Source organism: Caenorhabditis briggsae, assembly GCF_000004555.2.
Source record: "Caenorhabditis briggsae complete genome, chrX, whole genome shotgun sequence".
NCBI lineage: Eukaryota > Metazoa > Nematoda > Chromadorea > Rhabditida > Rhabditidae > Caenorhabditis > Caenorhabditis briggsae.
This window is the reverse complement of record NC_013491.2, coordinates 19,415,637-19,437,846: the sequence shown is the minus strand read 5'-3', so window position 1 is coordinate 19,437,846 and position 22,210 is coordinate 19,415,637. Positions and strand designations below refer to the sequence as shown.

General features: G+C 38.7%; 4 protein-coding genes across 4 annotated transcripts in view; 3 read left to right on the top strand and 1 right to left on the bottom strand.

The window, feature by feature from the left end:
* CBG07390 overlaps positions 1 to 3,007 on the top strand; it is a gene marked incomplete at both ends in the record, with an annotated part of 4,260 nt that extends 1,253 nt beyond the window's left edge. Inside the window, 6 exons of the mRNA XM_045240600.1 lie at positions 309 to 444; positions 722 to 1,058; positions 1,648 to 1,906; positions 2,401 to 2,770; positions 2,823 to 2,922; positions 2,969 to 3,007. Coding sequence (XP_045093539.1) covers positions 309 to 444; positions 722 to 1,058; positions 1,648 to 1,906; positions 2,401 to 2,770; positions 2,823 to 2,922; positions 2,969 to 3,007 — 1,241 coding nt within the window. The remainder of the gene's footprint in view (positions 1 to 308; positions 445 to 721; positions 1,059 to 1,647; positions 1,907 to 2,400; positions 2,771 to 2,822; positions 2,923 to 2,968) is intronic.
* A 1,061-nt stretch (positions 3,008 to 4,068) lies between these two features.
* On the top strand, positions 4,069 to 8,901 carry CBG07391 (the record flags this gene model as incomplete). Its single annotated transcript, XM_045240599.1, has 16 exons — positions 4,069 to 4,197; positions 4,306 to 4,420; positions 4,490 to 4,632; positions 4,684 to 4,782; positions 5,127 to 5,255; positions 5,299 to 5,664; positions 5,743 to 5,823; positions 6,328 to 6,732; positions 6,788 to 7,021; positions 7,147 to 7,419; positions 7,502 to 7,927; positions 7,977 to 8,057; positions 8,422 to 8,496; positions 8,544 to 8,577; positions 8,631 to 8,789; positions 8,837 to 8,901. The coding sequence occupies 16 exons, from the start codon at positions 4,069 to 4,071 to the stop codon at positions 8,899 to 8,901; spliced, it is 2,814 nt and encodes a 937-aa protein (XP_045093538.1).
* Positions 8,902 to 9,967: 1,066 nt separating this feature from the next.
* On the top strand, positions 9,968 to 13,691 carry CBG07392 (the record flags this gene model as incomplete). The annotated part of the gene is made up of 14 exons (XM_045240598.1): positions 9,968 to 10,038; positions 10,608 to 10,686; positions 10,732 to 10,857; positions 11,052 to 11,378; positions 11,429 to 11,500; positions 11,585 to 11,716; positions 11,765 to 11,959; positions 12,052 to 12,263; positions 12,319 to 12,484; positions 12,541 to 12,615; positions 12,683 to 12,763; positions 13,310 to 13,358; positions 13,407 to 13,574; positions 13,621 to 13,691. The coding sequence occupies 14 exons, from the start codon at positions 9,968 to 9,970 to the stop codon at positions 13,689 to 13,691; spliced, it is 1,824 nt and encodes a 607-aa protein (XP_045093537.1).
* Positions 13,692 to 14,657: 966 nt separating this feature from the next.
* CBG07393 lies at positions 14,658 to 21,969 on the bottom strand (the record flags this gene model as incomplete). The annotated part of the gene is made up of 11 exons (XM_002645681.1): positions 14,658 to 14,851; positions 14,904 to 15,180; positions 15,251 to 15,331; positions 15,401 to 15,579; positions 15,625 to 15,726; positions 17,599 to 17,847; positions 17,903 to 18,175; positions 18,219 to 18,308; positions 21,475 to 21,537; positions 21,587 to 21,679; positions 21,915 to 21,969. 11 exons carry the CDS (start codon positions 21,967 to 21,969, stop codon positions 14,658 to 14,660), a joined length of 1,656 nt encoding a protein of 551 aa, XP_002645727.1.
* Between the last annotated feature and the right edge of the window lie 241 nt (positions 21,970 to 22,210).

The following is a 22,210-nucleotide window of genomic DNA, read 5'->3' as shown; positions in this document are numbered from 1 at the left end:
CGACTTAGTTCCGACAGTTTCGGCAAGAGTATTGATGCTTTGAGTGGAAATGCAAAGATCTAAAATAAAATATACCGTAAAACCTCTAATAGAACGACACCCGGATCGTCCACTTTGAGCCTATATATCTCATTTTCTGTGAAAGATATCAAAAAGTGGCTAACTAGTAAAATGTTGCTGATATCCTGATAAACATTTTACTAGTTAGCCACTTTTTGATACCTTTCAAAGGAAATGAGATATATAGGCTCCAAGTGGACGATCCGGGTGTCGTTCTATTAGAGGTTTTACGGTATATTTTATTTTAGATCTTTGCATTTCCACTCAAAGCATCAATACCTCTTGCCGAAACTGTCGGGAACTAAGTCGAGAAGTTCAAGAATTGCGGAAAACAGTTGAGAAGCAAGCCCAATACATCAATATCCTGAAGAAAACTCTCAATTCGTAAGTTTCTCACTTTCTCAAAAACTTCATACTGTATCATCGACTTTCATCCAGCGAATATTCAGAAAAATACAAAAATCCTCAATCAGAGGGTACAAGATACCTGGAAAATTTTTTTTTCCAAAAAAAAAATTGAATTTGGCACCCTTTAAACGAGGATTGTGATCCTTAATTGATTGTTACCCCGCTGTACCCCGAAATTGTTGTACCTTCAGAATAAATCTCCTTTTGAAAAACCAGAATCTCACCATCGTTGAAAAAATCAAATAATTTTCAGAACCAGCGAAATGGACTCCTCTGAATCTCAACACGGACCAAACTCCACTGCAAGCAGTGCGAGCAAAAAAGCCCGAATCCAACGGGTCACGCCCACCAAACGCGAGTCGTCGTCGGCTTCAACCAGTGGCAGTTTGAGTACTAGTAGCAGCACTTCTACTCCGATCGTTCGCCAAATTTTGCAACAACTGACTCCTCGATCCGTAAGATCGCCGGCCGGAAGTAGAGGATCTGCTACTTCTAATAGACAACCTGTGGAAACTCCAATAATGGCAAGAAACGTGAGACAAGCAACGACTAGAAGTTCCAGTAACGAGTCGCCAAGTGCGCAAGTCATGGTGAGTAAATCGAAAAAAATTTTGAATTATTCTAAAAATCTGGCTGCCACCCAAAAAAAAAGATCAAAGGTGACGATAATCCGCTCGAGATTACATCAGAATGGATGCCTTTCTTTCGATTGCAATCTCTAAGAATGGTGTAACAGAGTTGGTGAAAATTGGGCAATTAGTCCATCTGCCATACCTCTCGAATTGCCAAAAAAGTGGTTTAATTTCTATTACGCAATAGATACCTTAGACCTAACCGACATTTATTTTTCATTTGAATTTTTCAAAACAACATTACGTCACCAACAGTAACTTTATATTTTCTCGTATTTCCTTTAATGGGAGCCAACCTAAATCGTCTATTTTGAGCTCAATGATCTTGCTTTCTGTTCAAGATATCGAAATGTGGCCAGTTAATGAATTATTCATCATAGCATCGCCAATTGTTTATTAGTGGATAAAATTTTGATATCTTCCACAGTAACCAAGATTGTCGAGCTCAAAGTGGACGGTTTGGGTAGGCTTTTATTAGCAAAAATGTTTTTTTTAAACGAATTACGGTATCTTGATTAGGCATATATTTTAAATCAATCCGTTACAGCCAACACCAACAATGCGAAATGCCCGTATTCCGCCACCTCTTCGTTCCCCACAATCTCTGCCGCTTGGCGCTCGTCAAGCGCATTTCGAAACGCCACCATCGTTGCGTATGGGAGGGTCCGAAAGGCGGACTCATTCGAGAAGACGACTATTTGCGGATGAAGATGCTCCGACAACCAATCGAGCCCAACAACCACCACCGCCTCCAGCGAGACCGATGGCAAGACCACAACAACGCTCAGCTCGTCGAAATTTGAATGGTTAGTTGTTATACATACAGTACCAGACAATAAAATTTACAAAAACGTGTTTTCAGTAGATTTTTACTATTTTCAGGGGTCTGGAGCTCGCACGTCAAGTTTCGGACTTCTTTGAAAGTTTTAGAGGTCGTAAAATATACCCAGATCAAAAAATTTACATTTACAGAATTCCGCGAATTTTTAGTTTTTTAGCTATGTGTCTATTTTTGAAAGACTCATTTCTTTGTACCAAAACGTGAAAAAGCAGGTATTTTACAGACATCGGCAACTAGCTAAAAAACTAGGAATTTTCAAAAAGTGTTGCAAATGCAAAGTTTCCAATCTAGAACTGTTTTACACTCTCCAAACATTTTCAAAGCGATCTAAAGCTTGACAGCCGAGCTCTAGACTTCTGAAAATGGTCCTGATGAACTAAAAAATACGTTTTAAGTATATTATTAACCAGTAATGTATCTGCAAAGAAGCCAACAGTCAATAAACTTAGAATTTTCCAGAATGGCTCCGCACTCGCAGCGAAAACGCTATTGAGCATCTACCAATCTCACCAGTGAAGGACGATCAGTGGTCGCAAGCATGTCCACCGCGAGTTCATTTGGAACGCAATCGACCAGAATTCATTGAACGCGTCGAGGCACGACAAAGCATCATAAGAGCCGCTTCCGAGAAACGAGCGGAAATTGAACAGAAGAAACGAGTAAGTGAAAGGATATGGTGCGATATTTCAATCAAAATCTGGGTTCAGATTGCCGCCAGACTCGTCGCCAGTGGACAGAGAAGTGTGGACAGTGTCAGACGAGATTTGTTCGCCGATTCAACGGCAGTGAAGGCGTTCTATGAGAAGGATATGAGAGATATCACCATGAAGTGAGATTTATTTCTTTGGAAACCTTAAAAGTGCAAAATACTTCAATTTCAGAAACATCCGCAAATCCCAGTCCTACCAAAACCGGATGTATCAGAGAATGGCTACAGTTGATAAGCATGCAAACCGAATTCTTGCTCAAAGCCATAGTTTGGTACGATATAAAATCATGAATTGTTGATTATAAGTGTTTTTTGCAGAGAGCACGCTCAACTTCCCGCTCTCGCCAACAACACTAACCCATCCATTTTTTTTTCTCTTAACAAGTCATTGGACCATTTCTAATTATTCACTTAAAACTGTTTTTTTGCTTGATCTCGCCCTTTTTCTTGATTAACTTCTGATTAGTATTTTGTAATAACTTATATAAATTTTTCATCGAACCCATCACGTCAAAAATGAAGATTTGAAAGATGTAGAAATCCATTTTTCACCGATCTACACTGAAAAACTTTGAAAATCGTCTAGAAAATCGTCAAAAAATTGAATAAATAGTTTTGAATTGTGATTCGGACAAGTTAGACCCAAACATGTGTGGGAAAACGGAATGACATACGAAGAAGAAAGGAGGCACTACTATATGCAGATCATTATTGATTGGTTGGTACTCTTACCCAATACATATTGTTGTGTGGACCCCTTCTTCACCACCGCCGTGCATATTGAGTCTCACAGTACATTATTCGTCTTTGCGCTGACTCTGCGAGAGAGTGAGGGAAAGGAAGAGACGGAGAGGAATATCGGTGCGTCTTCTCCTGTACCCTTCCCTCTGCCCTTCCTCATCATTCTCTTTTTTTTCATCATTTCATTCAGTTTTGCAAGAGTATTGTTGTTCGTAATTAGTGCGGTTAACTATTTAAAGTTTTTTTTAAGGCGTAAGACCGAACTACCCATTTTTTGAACCTAAATTTGATATTATTTTCTAGTATTTTCAATTTTTCAACAATTTTCGCCATTTTTTCAAAGCAAATCTTTCAAAAAATTGAATTAAAACGGGGAAACCCCAGGAAAACAATAAAAATCGTCAGAAAACGGTACTAATAGAAAAATATTATTCAAAATTGGCTAAAAGATACGGTAGTTTGCTCTTGTGGTGGTTTTGTTGGTTCTTGTTTTTATTGTATGACTTCCATATTCATTTTTTTTCGATTCTACATATTTTTTAGTAGGTTCTCAGCAGCTTTTTAGCATTTATGTGACAATTTTCGCGTTTGTTTCTTATTTTTCGCTTTCAAACTACTTCATGTTTACTTTTTCCAGTTCAACTCACAATCTATGGTCACAACAGAACGTGCAAATTATGCTATCATCATTGCTCCAAGATAAATACGATCGCCATGAACTCAATGATCTCTTTTTCGAAGAACTGGCCAATTTGAGATACGGAGATACTGCTGACGAAAAACAAAAATATGATCAAATTGGAGAGGTGTGTATTTAAAATTTTTACTGAAACAAAATCTAAAGCTCCAAATTAATTTTTTTAAAAACAAATTCTCATTACCCTATTCAGTATTTATTGTTTATTCATTTACAGAAGTTCGAGTTTTGGAAATCCTTGTCAGGTGCGCAAAAAAGGAGTTGTGTCGTTGATCCTGGGAAAACAATCAGAAACAAGAAATGGGATGTTGCCAATGGAATCACTATCTCCGGTGAGGAAAAAATGGAGTTTTTGAATCAATGATGGCCAGTGGATGAGAGGACTTGCCGAATTCTACTAGACCGTCTCTTAAACTCGTCTGAGGCCGACACAACCCGCGGGGAAACTATCGAAAAGCCCCTGTCAGATGCATTCGCGATGTTCCCATTGTCCTTCGATAAATTCCACAATGCCACACAAAGCGTACCCGAATCTGATCTTTTCGTGAGTGTTTATTTTTCAAAATAGTTTTTTTTTTGAAAGTATTACTTGTAGATCAGAGGATGGTTCGAAAGAAAACACGCTGAACTACTAAACACATTTGGAAATCAAAAAACATCGCAAGAGGGAACAAGTGGTTCAGACGAAGTAAAGGTACTGTACATTTCATTTTCTAGTCTTCTAAAAGTTTATTGAAAAAAGTGTAAGCAATTTTTAAAAAATTCTAAGTTTTTGACTTTTTTCTGGGTTCTAAAGAACGTCTTCTTTTTTCACGTTTTCAATGAAAAATGTTTCAAAAAAGGTTGTCTTACAGAAGTTGGCAAATAACTGAAAACTAGGGATTTTCAAGAAATTGTTGAAAAGTTTTCAATCTAGTTCTTCTTTACGCTCTCCTATAATTTTGAAGTAATTGGAAACTTGACAGCCGAGCTTCAGACTACTGAAAATGCCAAACTGTATAATGGAGAATACCACCTTGGGTATTTGACACATTTCAGATAACATACTGGCGAACTCCTCACGGATATTCAAGCGACAACGATACATTTTGGAGAGTCGATATATGTGAAAAAATCCATAAAATCCAGTCAACACAAAAAGCTCAAAGTCTTGCTGCCAAGACAAGAGTAAGCCACCCAATCCCAGAGCATAGTTATCAACAATTTTCAGATAATATACTCGCATATCTCTCCTAACGAATCTCCGAGAAACATTCCACCACTCTCTGCAATGGACCTGTGCGGCGAGATTCATTCACCACAACAATCGCCATGTGTGGTCCCCAAAGGAAAAGTAAGACACTCAACCCCAGAACATATTTGTAACACTCGCATATCTCAGGGACATCCAGCGGCGAGTCTCGTAAATGAAGTTCAAAAGAGAAGACATCAGATATTGAATGGGATTAATCCGATAGATATGGAAGCTTTTGAAAAACATTTTGAGGCATTGCAACAAAAAAGAATGGCTGGACATGTTTCTGGAAACGTTCTAAGCACCAATTCCTCGACGAGTTCTACAGGAGATGTTCTACAAGTAAGTGGTTTGCCTAGAATAGATAGGACTCACCTTTTTAAACAAATTTCTAATATATTAGAAATACAATTATTTTAGTATCCAAGCTCTGAAGTTCCCGATTCCTTCTCCACTGATCCAACAACCCTTGGACACAACCAACCGTCAACCAGCGCACAGGTACGGCTCTTTTTTTTTAATTTCTTACTGTGTTGGTCCAGTACCGATCAATAAAAATGACTGAAACATATTTTCAATTGATTTTCAGCTAATTTGACCGTTTTCAGTCTAAAGCTGGACTGACAAGTTTTCGATCACTTTCCAAAAACTTTGCAGTGTGTAAAACAAACCTAAATTGAAAACATTGCATTCACAGAATTCAGAAAAGTGATTCAGCTACTGACGACTTCTGAGAGAGACTTGTTTCTCATGTTTTCAGCACAAAAACGGGCTGAAAGGGGGGTGTTTTTTGAGAATCGGCTAGCTAAAAACTGGGAATTTTCAAATATTTCAATTTTGCAAACTAAGACTGCTTTACACCCTCCAAAATTTTCAAACTAATCGAAAACTTGACAGCCGAACTCATGACTCCTGAAAATAGTAAGAACATTTTTGTATATATTTTATTGACCGGTACTGTATGTTGCTTCCAACAATTAACTCTTCTCAGTTAACACATTCCAGGTTCGAAGAGATTTGCCTAGGTCGAGAACTATGCTCGAGGAGCTCCTGTCGGGGAACAATACTTCGTCCTTATTGATTCAGAATCTAGTAGACGTCGACCAAGTCTCCATGGGGAATCAGGAGACTCAACAAGTGTCTGTTTCCAATGATGAATTATCCTGCTCAGAAATATTGCTCGATGATGTACCATCCTGCTCAGAAATATTGCACAATATGTCGTCCTCGTCGATTCAAAACCCAATAGATGCCATCCAAGTCTCCGTCGAGAACCAAGAGACCAAAAAAACGTCTGTCTCTGATGATGGACAATCCAGCCCAGAAATATTGCTTCTCAACATCACTCATCCCGCCACCAATAGAAAACGATCAAAATTACAGAGTCACAGAGCAGCCCCCAAACCAAAAGTGAGACAACTAATGTAAACTGAAAAAAATTGATTATCAAACCAATATAATTTAGGTCCCAGCCACAACTTTCGATTCAGCTCGCACACCTGAAATTCAAGATTCTGTTCGCTCGGAAAACTCCGGAGTGGGTGTTAGGAGATCCGAGTCTAGACTTGGAACAAATGCTCAACAAAGCTTTCCGAGAAGAATCGAAAAACCTGCTAGAAGAAATGTCGTGGAAGATGCTGGAGTAGGAGACGATTTTGTGATGCACACCTCATTCGAAATCGAGTATGACGGCCCACAGGTAAGTGGTGAAAAAAGTAGTCGTTTGCCTAGAATATAAGAAAGCTATATGAGAAAATGAGGAGATTATTTCAGGATCCCATCCATGCAGTTTCAGAAAATTATTAACAAACAAATATAATTCAGGTTCCCGCAACGTCTTCGAATCCTGCACACGCATATGAGTCATCTTTCAACAGTATCGATGAAAGTATTGATATAATCGCCAGAGGTGAAGATAAAAAAGATCCGGAGAGGAATTGGTCGAGACAAAAACGACAAGGCATGGCAAGGAGAAGAAAGAGACTCGCTCAATCTGCGAATGAAGTTGGAATTGAAACCGGCAATGTTTTTGGAGATGTTTCAAGAACCGTTTCAACAGCGAATTCCAGAATCCAACAAGCCGAAAATATTTCCCACGTAAGTGTTGAATAAGAGAGACTCCTTTGCCTAGAACTTCTAACAACTAACTTTGTTTTTTTGGTAATATAACATATTTCAGACATTTCAGCCCCAGACAGCTTCCACAGGCTCAAGAGGTCTTCTAGCTGAAATCCTAGCGAAGAAGACGTTGCCAACAATTGCGGAAACCGTTTATCTGGGTGCAGGACAAATCTGGAATCAAGATTCTTCGTGGAATGCATCAGCTTCAACAGTCAGCTGCCCTCCCTCATCTTCGAATTCCGTCTACACAGATGAGATTCTAGAATATGTTCCTCTAGAAGGTGAAGGAATTGATACGAGAAACGGGATGGATTCAAGAAGATCAGAATCCAGTACTGGTACAACTGCTCAAAGAAACTCCCCAAGCAGAGTCGAGGAGTCTTTTGGAGAAAATGCTACAGTTGTTGAAGGTTTTGGAGTAGGAAACAACTTTGCGTTGAACACCCCGAGTTATCCAATTGGAGTCGATTTTGACTTCCAGAGAGTAAGTAGAAAAATAATTTTTCGAGAAATGAGAAATACGATTTTTTCAGGCTCTTCGCTCTTTGCCGGATTATTCCAACATGTTGCCACCAACCGGTTTTGGAAAATACCAACCGTCAACCAATGCACAGGTAAGACTTATCTTCTCAAAAGGGGGCTCCGACAAAAATCTTATTCCACTAAAATGTTTCCAAGGTTATGTATTTTCCTAAAATCATTACGAAACACGGGAGGGGAGGGGGGGTGAAACCGTATACATGGATTTGGATCGAGATTTCGCGCACTTTTGAGTTGCGTCGCGGTTGAAATTCGCTGAGTAGCGACTCACATAACGTTAATTGGACAGAGAGGATGATACTGAAAGCTGTCATCCACACACGCGCGGCGCCTTCGGTATACCGCTATTGTCTTGTATGAAAGATTTCACCAGAGTTAATCCCCACCTTCAAACGAGAATCTAGTTTGCTAAAAATATGAAAGATGTGATTATTTTAGTATCCCATTGGAGTTCCCGATTTCTACTTGCCACAAGCAACTTATGGAGAGAATCACACTTCAAACATCTCACAGGTAAGGCTCATTTTTAAAACAGGCCGGTAACACAAATTATTTTTTAGATGTCTTCGCCTCCTCCGAATGCGATTTCGACACGTGAGTTTCATTTGAAAAGTCTGAATGGAAACTCATAAATCGAAAAAATTCAGATCATTCAACGCTCTCCATCGCACCACCGCCAAGAATGATATCATCAATCATGAACCATTTGTCAACACAAATGAAGAAGCGTGAGGAGAGTGGCTGCCTGGACTTCTCTAAAATTGAAGTCAATTTGAAGGCCACTGGCAAAGAGTTGGACGACACAAGTAAGAATACTGAATTCAATTCATCGGTTCATTTTTCTTATTTTCAGTCTCCTTCGTCAACAATCTCACCGCACAGTTGGAGTCGGCAAAACAAGGCGTATCGTATCAGTAGCTCTAATTTAATGAGCATGTTCTCCTTAAAATCCTTTCTCTCTGAATTCAATTTACATGATCTCTCTGTTCTCAAATTGACACTTTTTCTGGTTTATCATTAGGCAATTCAATTAACTCAATATCCTCTTTACATTTCATTGTCAAAAGAAATCCCTGCTCATTCCGATGACTTCTAATCTGAATTCTGTAACACTCAAACTTTTTCATTTACCACCTTTTAATTTTAACGTTATATTCTTCAAACATTTAAAAAAATTTTCCCAATAAACGAGTTTTTATTCGGAGTAGTGCGAAATTAGAAAACATGACGTAAAAACACACACAACAAAATTTTAAGGAATGAATAATGAATTATCAGTCTTTGTTATTGTTTTCTGTTCAGAATGTTCAATTTTAAAGTAGAAATTTACAGATTTTAAGAATATCACAAAATACTGATGCAAGAAAACGTGGACTGGGAAGAGTAAAAATTAAGGGCTATCAAATCTCTGAACACAAACAATCATTAGATTTTTTAGATTCCCACTCAGAAAAGCTCGATGATATTTTTTCTTCCATTTTTCTGGAAAAAAAGATAATAAAATTAAGATTCGATTAGCACACAAACTATATATAAAAGAAAGCGCACTTTTCAATTTCTTAGTTATCATTCGATTCCTTTCACTGTGGTTTACTAAATGGTTCCTTTCCGTACTGCTTATGATCTTATTTATAAGATGGATCAAAATTTTTGAAATTTCAAAAGGGTTTCAAAAAATAGTAGAAAACTTTGTAGTGACGTAGGATTCCGTTTGCTGCACCTCTCTGCTCCTCACTTTTCACCTTAATTTACAATTCAGTTTTGAGCTCTGGCACTTAAATAAACAGTTTTGAATTGTGATTTAGACCTGTTACATACAAACATTCGTGGGAAAACGGAATGACGTACAAAGGAGAAAGGAGACACTACTTTATGCAGATCATTATTGATCGGCTGGAACTCATACCCACAACATAGTGTCGTCTGCACCATCTCCTCCACCGTCGTTCAAAAAGAGTCTCACAGTAAATGGTTCGTCTCTTCGATGACGCAACGAGAAAGAGAGAGAGAGAGAGAGAGAGAGAGAAGCGAAGGAAGAGACGGAGAGAAATACCGGTGCGTCTTCTCCTGTGCCCTTTCCTCCACCCTCCCTCATTATTCTAGGCCATAGTTCTCATTTGCTTTCTTTACCAGTTATATTAGGATTGCAAGAGCCCAATTTATACTGATTTTTTTTTCTAAAGCAGTCTTTTCTTTTTTCGTCTAGTAGCCTATTACCAACAAGCATAGTTTTGTAGTTTGTAATTGATGCACACATGAGAGCGAACTACCAATTTTTTGAACCTATCTTTAATATTATTTTCGAGTATTTTTAATTTTTCGACGATTTTTTTCCATTTTTTCAGTGTAAATCTTTCAAAAATGAATTAAAATGAGGAAAATAACTGAAAAAAAAATAAAAATTGTCGAAAAATTGAGAAAAGAATATTCAAAATTTTATCAAATAATACGGTACTTTGCTCTTGCGCCTCTAGAATAATATTTTTAACGAAAAATTTTATTGGTGCTTTCTCAGAATCTCTTTTCTCAAATTTTACATGAAAATTGGCGTTTTCAGTAATGATTTCCGTATTTTTTTTCTTACTTTTCGCTTTTAAACTATTTTAAACTCGTTTTTTTTCCAGAGTCTTCAACTCCGAGTTTACTGTCACGACAGAAATTGACACCATGCAACCATCTAAAGCTCACGACAACAACAAGAAGGTTGTTTGTTCAAATTATTTGATTATAAATCTAATTTAATTTCAGAGAAATCAGGATCTTACTCATTCAGCTTCACGCCAGAAACGCAATGAGCACTTTCTCAAAGAACTGGCCGAATTCAGATACGGGGACACTGAAGAACAAAAAGAAAGATACGATAAAATCGGAGAGGTGTGTATTTTAAACTCTTATTCAAATTCAATCAATTTCTGCGGCCTCAAAAACCCCAAATTTGCAAAAATGCCACATGTAAATTTTTCAGAACTCCAAGCTTGAATTATTGTATCTGAAAGAAAAAACGGCTTACAAGTTATTTTTTTATAAACTTTCTAAACTCTTTTCAGTTTTAATTTGTTAATTTTCAGAAATTCACGTTCTGGAAAGCTCTCACAAACGAGCAAAAAAGACGTTGTGCCGTTGATCACTCAGCCAAAATGAGATACAAGACATGGAATACAGAAAACGGCATCACTATTTCAGAAAAGGAAAAGCAGGAGTTTTTGAGGCAAAGAAAGCCTCTGGATAAGATTACACTCGAGGAAAAACTAGATTGTCTCTTCTACGCCAAGAACATCGAAAAGAGCCGTGTGCATCTTATCGAAAACCCCCTTGAAGCCGCATTCTCGAAATTTTCGACGAATTTTGAACAATTCGATCGTGTCACTCGGGACGTTCCCGAATCCGATATTTACGTGAGTTTTTTCAAAAATTAATAATTGATCCTAAGTATTCATTCTTGTAGATCAATGCTTGGTTCAAAAAGAGAGCAGCAGAGCTACACGAAAGAACGTCGGAAACAAGTGACGAGATACAGGTACTGTATATTTTATCTCAGTATTTTGAAAGCTTAAAAAACGCATAAGTTAGCATATCACGTTGTTTATACGACACATTCCAGATAATTGGGACGGTCTTGCAAACCCCCCTTGCTAATGGATTTTCAAGCATCAACTCAACACTATCAACAGCCATGATGCGTGATGTGATCCACCAAGCACATCATCCTCAAATTGTAGTCCCCGAAAGAAGAGTAAGACACATGAACCAAGAAAGTAGTTATCAAACTCACATGTTTCAGGAACGACAATATTCGACCCTCAAAGCTAAAGTCCAAGCAAGAAGAAAAGAAGTCGACTCTGGACAGAAACCGTTAGATTTGAAGATTATCGCAGCACACTTGGCAAAAATTAAACAGAAAGCAATGGCTGGAAATGCATCTGGAAACGTTCCAAGTACCGCGTCATTAATTAGTTCTACTGGAAATGGTTCACAGGTAAGTGGTTCTTCGAAATTAGAGCTTCATTTGCCTAGAATATGAAGCTCCCAAAAAAATGACTCAGCCTCTTTTCATTTAACTCATTTCAGCCCCACAATGATTCAACTAGATCGATAATTGTGCTCGAGGAAGAGTTCCTATCGGGGAACAACGGGTCGTCGTCATCAAATCAGATTCCATCATTTTCCGGCCAAGTCGCTGTTAGAAATCAACAGACCTCTTCACCCTCGGCACTCAACACCACTCGACAGGCCACAGATGAAAGCCGCTCAGCATCACATAGTCAAAGAGCAGCCCCCAAGCCAAAAGTGAGACACCTCAAATCAGAAAATAATGATTAAATCAATATAATTCAGGCCCCGGCTCCATCATCCCGATTTGCGACAAATGTGTAGCTCATCGAGTAGAATGGAGGAACCTGTTGAAAGAAACTCTTTGTTGTTGAAAATTGTTGAAAATACTAGTGCAGGAGGCAATTTATTGATGAACAATCAAATTGGAATCTATAATGACTTCCCACAAGTGAGTTGTGAAACAATTATTGTGTGCTTAGAATATGAGAGATACGATTATTTCAGGGTTTCTTCTCTGTACCCGATTACTCCCACTTATCAGCACCAAGAAGAGACAATCAGCCTTCAAACAGTGCATGTGTACGTTTTATTTTTTAAAAATTTAAAATCTCGTTTGCCCTAAATATGAGAAATATGATTATTTCAGTATCCCAACTTGGAAGTTCCTCAGTCCTATTTCTCCGGACCAGCAAATCTCGGATACAATCTCCCTTCCAGCAGCTCTCAGGTACATCCTTTATTTAAATAGTGAAATGATTCGGTAATGTTCGGAGTAGCTTCTTTGGAATTTTTCGAAATGTCGAAAATTCCGACCTTTGAAATTTTGGATTTTCGAAGTCTCAGAATATTCAAATTTTGAAAATTTCGGAAATTCGGAATGATCCGATTTTCAAAATTTTTGACTTCGAAATATTGGTTTATTCCTGTTTTGAAGATTTCGGTTTTTGGGAGCTTTGGGAATCTTGCACGGTTTCGGAATCTATCAAAAAAGCAGGAAAAATTGGCAAATCGATTTCAGAAACGAAAAAAAATATAATTAATTCCGAAATTTTAAAAGCTTCGAAAAAATTCCGTTCGTAATTGGATCACAAAAAAGCTTCAAAAATATTTTAATCAAAACTTCATTCATAAAAAAATTCTTCGGCAATACACCGACCGAATTATCCATTCGGAGTAATCGGAATTTCGAATTCTGTTCATAACATCCCTAGCGCTGATAACATACAAAATTATGCAGTTTTTCTGAATTGGTATGAAATATTATATTTTGTAGGCATCTACATCTTCTCTGCCGAATCCGATCTCTTCAGACAATATGACACGCGAGTTTTCTGTTAAATCAGAATGAAAAACGCATAAATCGAATTCAGATAAAGCGACACTATCCATTGCACCGCCGCCAAGAATGATGTCATCGATCATGAACCATTTGTCAACACAAATGAAAAAGCGTGAGGATGCTCCTGAAAGTGTTGGCCTTGATTTCGGCCCGATTCAAGTTAAGCTAAAGGCCCCAGGCAAAGAGCTGGATGAGACAAGTAAGAACGCAGAATTCAATTAATCGGTTTATTCATATTTTTGCAGTTGCATTCCTTAATAATTTGAAAGCTCAGCTGGAGTCGGCGAAGCAAAGAGGATCTTATCAGCAGCTTTGAAAGCACTTTCGTGCAATCACCTTTTTACGCTAAATTCAATTCCTTTGATCTCACTGCTTTCACATCTACCCTTTTTTCAGATTAATTTCAGGCTACTTTCTTCGTTCAATTTTCTTTTTGCCTCTTATTGTCCACAAATCCGTCTTTTTATCAATAATTGCAAATCTGATTTCTATCACATGCAAACTTTTTCATGTACCATCTTTCATTTCCACTATTTATTTTTTTTTGTTTTTTTTATCTTTCAGAATATATCAGTTTTTATTACGAATAATGTGAAGTTACGCATAATACAAAGTGAGAATACACAATGAAATTCTGGGTCATGGCTTCCCTGTTATGCTCGAAACAGTGAATTTTCTGTTAGAATTGCACAGGTTATAAGAATATCACTAATCATGTGAGAAAATATGGAATGGGAAAAGAGATAATGATGGAAATTGAAAGAATGATCTCGTAAACCATCAGATTACCTATTATGATATTTGACATTTGAGTGGCCCGCAGCCGGTTGCACCAGCTGTAGTTTTTAGGTTAAAAAATGAAATGAATAATCAAAAAATTAAAGATTATTGTTTTGCAAACATCTGGGACGTCGGCGGGAAAAGTGAAAGAGTGAAAGATGGCGCCAAAACTGATTTGGCTCTGTAAATTATAAATATTTTCTTTTTTTTTCAAAAATTTTCACTGTAACAAAATTTTTCTAATATTTATTTTATTAATATCATTCGGAAAAAAACACAAAAAATTTGAAATTGGTTAAAATGCCCAAGAAAATATGAAAATGTGGCACAATTATTAGGCTTCCTGCTCAATGAAAAACCTAAGCCTTTACGGCAGCAAACCACCTTTCTCAAACGTCGTTTTATACAGATTATTTCCGTTTCTCTCTCCCCTACTTGAAAAACTTAGAACGCCACAATTCTCCATTTCGATGAAAAGCTGCCAGGCGCCGTAGCTTAGGTTTCACACACTGAAACATTTTGGCGCAATACAAATTTTTGGTCGAGTTCTTCCTTTAAAAAAGTGTCTCGGTTGCCCACGATTACTTAAGTATTCCATCTCTGAATGGAGTCTCCATTCAACGTACCATTCGACTTTGTATCCCATATGATTTGCATATTCTTTTAGCATTGCAATGGACGCCGTATGATGGCGAACTGGAATTAAGTATTTATTAACTTGGTAAGGCGTACAAAATAAAGAACTCACTAAGCTGACGGACATCTTCTGCCGTTGGAATGCGTTCCATTCCCATGAATCCTGGACGACGACTTTCTAGATAATTATTCTCACCGGCAACTGGCATGATGTCGCCTAGGGGAATCGAGTGTGCGAGCGAAGACGCGTTGGATGACGAAGAAGAAGAGGAAGAAGAAGAGGAGGAGATTGGGCCTATAGGGTTGTATGGACCCGGGCTTCTCGAATTGTTGTTGTTTACGTTGTCATGTCTATTGCCATTCCAATAATTTGCAGGGCTGACGGGTTCCTGAAGTAAACGACTGTTGTTTAGGACAAACTTTTCTTTATTTTCAGTTACTATAAAAACCAATACTCACTAAGTGTGATACATCACCTGCATATTCGAAGCCTTTGTTGAAATCGATATCGCCAGCATACATTGAAGGGCTGACGGGTTCCTAAAGTATACGACTGTTATTTAGGACAAACCTTTTTTTTTGTCTGCTACTCTAAAAGTAAGTACTCACTAAGTGTGATCCATCAGATGATCGAGGTGTATGACCAAAAGACAACCTATCACCAGAATCACTACCGCTGCGAATACGAGAGTTTGAAGACGTAGAACTGTTGCGACGATTCTTGCGACGATGCTGCGACGGAGAATAGCTTCTGTCACTGGAACTTCTCGATCTTGAGCGCCGGTTTTCTGAAACATTGAAACTCAGTTCACTAGGTTGCAAAAGATTCTTACCATGCGATCTTCTAGAAGATCCCCTAGTCGACGCCCGCGAAGAGGATCTTTGCGAAGAAGATCTCCGCGAACTCATTATCCCGTAGGCAGCGACGCCAAGTTCTGAAAAAAGAAAAAAGAAGAAAAATAAGCGTGAAATTGAGATACATATAAAGATTCTTACGAAAACATATCATTGAAAAGGTATAGAACAGAGGAATTATGAGAAAAATGCGGAGAAGTACGACAGACTTTGAGAGTTGGAGAGAAATCCGAGAAAACAGAAAGAAAGGTGAGAGCGCAAGACAAAATTCAGCTAAATAATATTCGAGTCAATCTAGGAAAGTAATAATTTCGGATAGATGCTGAGCCATTGGGGAGATCACGAGCCAGAAAGTGCACTTTCCCTCACAACATTTGAGACCTTACGTTAGTATCCGATAATAAGGGGGCATGAGATTTCGTAATACGCTTAATAAGCATTTTGTGGATGAAGTAGAATTATAAAGGCGAAAGAAATGCCCTTCCGCTGCGATATCGGATTCCAGACCACGAAAATATCACTCTTAATAATTACTACACATTCGTTTTTTTTTGGAAAGTGGGAAATAGGAATAAAGCAAAAAAAAAACTGAAATTGCTTATTGAGTTATAAGTTTCTCGCGCGCATGCGCATAAAACAAAAACTTGAGAGAAAAAGAGAAAAAAGTGAAGCAAAATTTGTTTATGCCTTTCATTTTGAATATCCCACGAGGACGTTGCACTTCTCGCTTGCAAAATTGAGAGAAAGAGTGCGAGAAACAAAGGAATCTGACTCATCAGTGGATTCATATTTCTTAATGGAGCGCAAATGACACATAAGCATAATATGATTTTGAAGGAAGGAACACGAGAAAAATAATTTTCTCAACATTTGGTTCTCAAAGGCCCTCGAAGGGGTGAATGCGTGGGCCCAACGCTGAAGGTGGAGCGTTTCTACGAGCTGAGCCACGTTGGTGAAAGTTTCGCGGCCGACAGATGTCGTGTATGAGAGCGGCACGATAGCAAAGAAATTTGGGGACACTAAACAACGTACACTGCCATGTTGGAACGCATACTGTAATTTCAAAAAAAAAACTCCGAAAATTGTCTATCTGTACTTCAAAAACTCAAAAGAAGTGCCCCTATCTTCGCAAACTTGAGCCCATTTATCTCGTTTATTGCAAAAGATATAAAAAGTTCTCAACTAATAAATTGTTGAACATAAAATGACAAACATTTCCTCAGCTGGCACCTTTTTTGTATTTTTCATGATAATCGCGAAAAGTTGACTGAAAACTTGACAGTGTGGGGCCTTTCTATTACAAGCCTTACGGTATATTCTTCTTTAGTATAACATTAAACCATGATATCGTGAACTCTCTGCTCGATATATTCCACAATTTGTAAAATCGTTTATGAGCTACTGGTTGACTATAAAGACGGGTTTACGAATTATGGTATGCTGCCACCTTATTAAAGAACGAACAATTGTTCAATTTTCGAAAACCATCTGTGTTCTATTCTAAACTGATGTGAATAGGTTTCAAGAAGTGCTACATTAGAACTGCTTACGTGAGAACTGCTACATATGAAAGCTTGGGGATGATAATTGTAAAGAATTAGTACTTTTTTGATGTTATGATTATTTGCCGTTGATATTCCCAAGATCTCATATGTAGCAGTTTTCACGTAAGAAGTTTTCAACTTCTGGACCACCTGCAAACAACAGAGACGTCATTTGAAAACAAAAAGAGGCCAAAAACGACATATGAACTTTCTGAAGGAAGTGTATTGAACTACTTTTGGTTGGAAGTTTAAATTTTATTTTGGTCAACAAGTAAAATAAAATGAAACATCCGAAAATTAACAGGGGCGATGGGGGAGCAACAAGTTGGTGGAGCACTTCACGCCAGGAAAATGGTCGACACTGAAATTTCCTCATTCAGGATTTGTCACATAATTTGTAAAACTCACTCCATTCAAATGCGGAAACCCATATTGATTCCATATTCACGAAGAGCTCTGGCGAGACTTTCATGGTGACGAACTGAAAAAATTTGCCTTGAGACAATGCGGGGTCAATTTTTGAAGAAAACCTACTCCAATATCGCAGCGTCGCCTCGTCCCGAACATCAAAGTTGAATGGCGCGTGGACGGCTGGCGGCTCCGGCGCTCTTTGGTAGCGAATCTGGGGTTCCGGCATTTGCGCTCTAGGAGTTCGCTCTGTAACAATATCTTTCTGTTAGGAGAAAAAACTTTACATGAAAAAAAAACCAACCGTAGATGAGTTGCTGAGGGGGCACATGCTGTGCAGCCGGCTGCTCATCGTACCCCGGAGTATCAGCTCTCGGCTCGGGGGAGTATCCAGGAGAAGCGTCAAACGACCAGTCGTATCCCACTTCTCTTTGAGGTGGATTCAGTTCTCGAATCACCTCTCCTTCTTGGTCTTCGTTTCCAACTTCTCGATGAAGTTGATCTTGATGATCTTCTCCATTTTCTCGAGGAAGCTGAGCGTGGTCGTCGACTCTTGGGCTTCTTGATCTCGAGCGTGCTGGATTATGATCGAGCTAATACTATCACAAAAAATGACTCACCATCTTCACGACGAGCTGGACGACTCCTCGGCGCAGAGTTGGTTTTGGTATTTCTTCTTTTGGGCATTTCGATTCCCCAAGAAGAGACAACTGAAAATTATATACTAATGAGATAATAATAAATAAAAAGAAAAAGGAGGGTAGAGAGATTCTAGGATTAAGAGCAAGTCGAGAAGAGAGCAAGCAGAAAAGAGAGCACGTTGAGAATGGAACAAACCAAAAAGGGAGTATCCAAAGAAGAGGAAGGAGGAAGAATTAGATATGTGGCACAGAAAAGGCTAATACTGATTAGTAGGGTTGGAAATGATAACATTCCTATGGAGATCAGGGAAGCAAGAATTTCGGAAATGTGCGTCTAGGTTAAGGAAACATGTGACATCTGCTAGAATATAAAAGTGAGTTGAGCTTTTACCCTGCAATAGCGAACGGAGAACATATCGAGAATAGAGAAGAGAAATGTATTAAAAGATTTTCTAGCTTAAAATCAAGTCCAGAGCGCATGTGGTTTGCGAACAATCCGCTACGGACGCTCGGTGTTCGTGCACGGTTGAAATAGGAACCGCATACGGACCGCACGCGAAACGTTTTCAGAGAACCATAATACAATATCCCGATTATTCCTTAATCTGTCCGTTTTCTTTGTATCCGATACGGTTGCGAACAAACTCAAAATTCAGATTTGCAAACGGATCGGTTTCTTTATCGCTCGCAATCGGATCGGATACAGAGCTCGGACAGAATACGGAATAATCGAAATGATTTAATGTGCGGTCCGTATGCGGTTCCTATTTCAACCGCGCGCGAACGCGGAGCGTCCGTGACGGACCTGTTCACATTTTACGTGCGAAGAGAGAAAGCGTGTGTCCCGAACACATTGTTTAGGGCAGATATAGTGTGTAGGGGTGGAGCTGAGGAGGAACAGACTAGGGCCGGAAGAAAGCAGAAAAAGGAGAAACAGAAAGGAATAAAGGAAAAAAATGAGGAAGATGAGTCAGGAAGACAGTCTGGTGAGGAGGAGGAGTCGCGCTGTTTTTCGTGGTGACGAGGCAGACCCTGGAGGGACAGTATAATCAGAGGAGGGAGGAGAGAAGGGGGAGGCCCGGCGCAGCGTGGTACGCGATTTCTCCGTTATGAAGCCATAACAATAGTGAATGGAAGAAAAAACTATCATTAAAGCATCATAACTCGTGGGAACCTAAAGATCTTTTTATGATCACAATCGAAAAGGGTATCATGGGACACTGTAGGATATCTTTTCGAAAGTGATCTTTCGAAGGGAGCACATGAATGTGTTGGACGTTGGAAAATGCATAATTTATGAATCGGAATTTCCATGTTTCGTATTATGGAAACACCAGCCACGATTTACAGTGATAAAGATTTATGCAGAAAGGCTTACAGAGAATACATTTTCATAAAAAACATATTTTTCAGTTGATTTCGACCGTTTTCAGAAGCCTCGAGCTCGGTTGTAAACTTTCCAAAACATGAAAAACGAGTCAAAAAGGATGTTTTTCAGAAATCGGCCAAAAACTACGAATTTTCAAAAAAATTTATGAACGCGAACTATCTTGGTCTGTTTCACACCCTTTAAAACTTTAAAACTGATCAGAAACTTGACAGCCGAGCTTTAATCTTCTGAAAATGGTCAAAATCCTATATGCCGGTACTGTATGTTCTCACATTAGTGTTGAATTCCCCGTGATTGCTCCGAAGAAACAAGCTACTCTGACAGTACAATGAAAGTATTAAGAAAAGGGACGAAAGAGTCTGTAGCAAAAAAAACGACACAGGTGTGTGGATAGAAAAGCGGTAGCAGAGATGAATCAGTGACCTATTTATTGACGAAAATCATAATATTTAAATTGAGATAATAAGTGAAGCAAATGCTTTGACGTTTTTGACGGATAGTCTCTTAGGAATAAGCACAGCAGGATTAGTCTTGATAGCTTTCGAATATCTTTGAATCGACAAGTCTATGCATAATCACTGGGAGTTGTCAACATATCCCATATGTTGTCGAGTCCGCGTGGCTATCCACCGACTCAACAACTTTAAGATATTCTGAGGACCTCTAGGCCCAGCCAACTGTGCTTACTCCTCAGAAATCTTCCTATTTCCCACTTTATTCTCTTTATTCTCCTTTGCTTATTAGTCTTTTATTGCTTTCTCATATTCAAATTCCCGCCTTTTTCCTCTCCCTTCGTGCAAGCGCGCCCTATCGTTGAGGTCTCGCCACGAAGGGGTTAAAGGCGCACACACACTCGAAACGGGTTTACTGGCCTACTTTCTATTCAGATTAATTGTGTTTTGCGTAGATTTACGTAGATTTACTGCGTTTTGCTTATATTAATCATAGTATAGCAGTCAGTACTGTTCCGTGACGTTTCCCTTCAGTTTGCAAGTCCGTCAACCTCATTACTCATCATTATTCCTACTATTTCAATACTGTAAGCCCTACCGCGATCCCCGATTGCTTTACCGGCCTTATTGGACTATAGGAAACCGCTAATGGTGTGAGTTAATATAGATTTCCTTCTGAATAGACTAACGGTCAGTTCTGTGACCTGTTTCATGAGTGTTTTCCTAACAGTGTCATCGTGACCACTGGGAAGCGTGTGCAGCTTGGGAACTTTGTCTATGAGATGCGATAAGCTTGTCACCGGTAGGAGAAGGGTTTTTGTTGCCCAAGGCTTTTTGCCCCTTCAACTATTGAGTGATCAGTGATGTCCTTCTCGTCCGTCTCCAAGCCAGCCCGACTCCGAGGAAACCTCTTATTGACGATATATTCTCTTCATTAAATATATTCCGCTCAATAAACGGGTCACTGATACTACTGTTGTTACTATTATTTCCACACCGCTTATCTGCCCACTCGTCGTCCCACTCCTCGCTACAGACAGAATTAGTTCCCCTGTTACCGATGCACTTTCCCCTAATTTGCCAGACATCACGCACAAAGAGGTAGCTTGTTTCTCTGGAGCCGTCACGGGGAATCCAACACTCCCCAAGGTGACCCCTCTACACCATATTTGAGGCGTATTGAGTGAGCATCTTCGGCATTTCCTCGTGGTGTTGAACTGAAAACATGAATTCGGACATTTTATTTTTAAAGACGTTTGTAGAATTTTATTAATGAATTTTGAAAGAAAAATAGACAGTTCCGAAAAATTCAGTCAAAAAATGATATGATTTTTTTTTCCAAAAACCAAAAATCGAGTGCAATTCACTGAAAATTTATGATATACCAACTCACTGGCTCTCTTCAAATTATCCAAACTTAGAATGTTCATGTCGTTCACGTGGAATGGGACAAATGCTGGAACTTGAAGTATGAATTTGTGATAAAAAATTTCGGAATAAATTACCCGAACCGGATGAAGCGGTGCTTTCAGTTGACTTTGAGTTCTTAGATGATTTTTCATTTTGAGAAGCTTGGAGAAGTGGCGATGAACCCCGATCTGTGATAAAGGTGTTCAATTTTTTAACTTTTTTATTGCTTGGATCACATTTTCTCTATATATCAAAATTCCTGGAGAAAATATCAAAAAGTAGTCATCTGACAAAGTTTTTATCTGACAATAACAATTATTTTGTCAGTTGACCATTTTTTGATAGATTTCACAGGAACTGAGATATATTGACTGATAGTTAGTGGTCATTCTAAGAGTTAGGAGTCATTCGAATGTAGCATACCTTGCGCACCCTCGAAGGTGCTTTGTCTAGGCGAGGTTTCATCACTGGACGTCATTTTGTAGCTTGAGAGAGAATAATGTGGAGACGATGGACGATTGAATACATTCCTCGGAGAAGGAGAATCGAGTCTCAAACTCTCTGTATTTTGAAAAGTTACCCTCAGCGATCTGGAGCTGAGACATAGTTACGGAAAGTTTGCTCCATCAAAGGACTTCGTGACAATTGATTGCCTCTGGCTGTAATTTTTTTTGTTTAGTTATCAAACAGGTTTATAAACACGCCTGCTGCAATATATA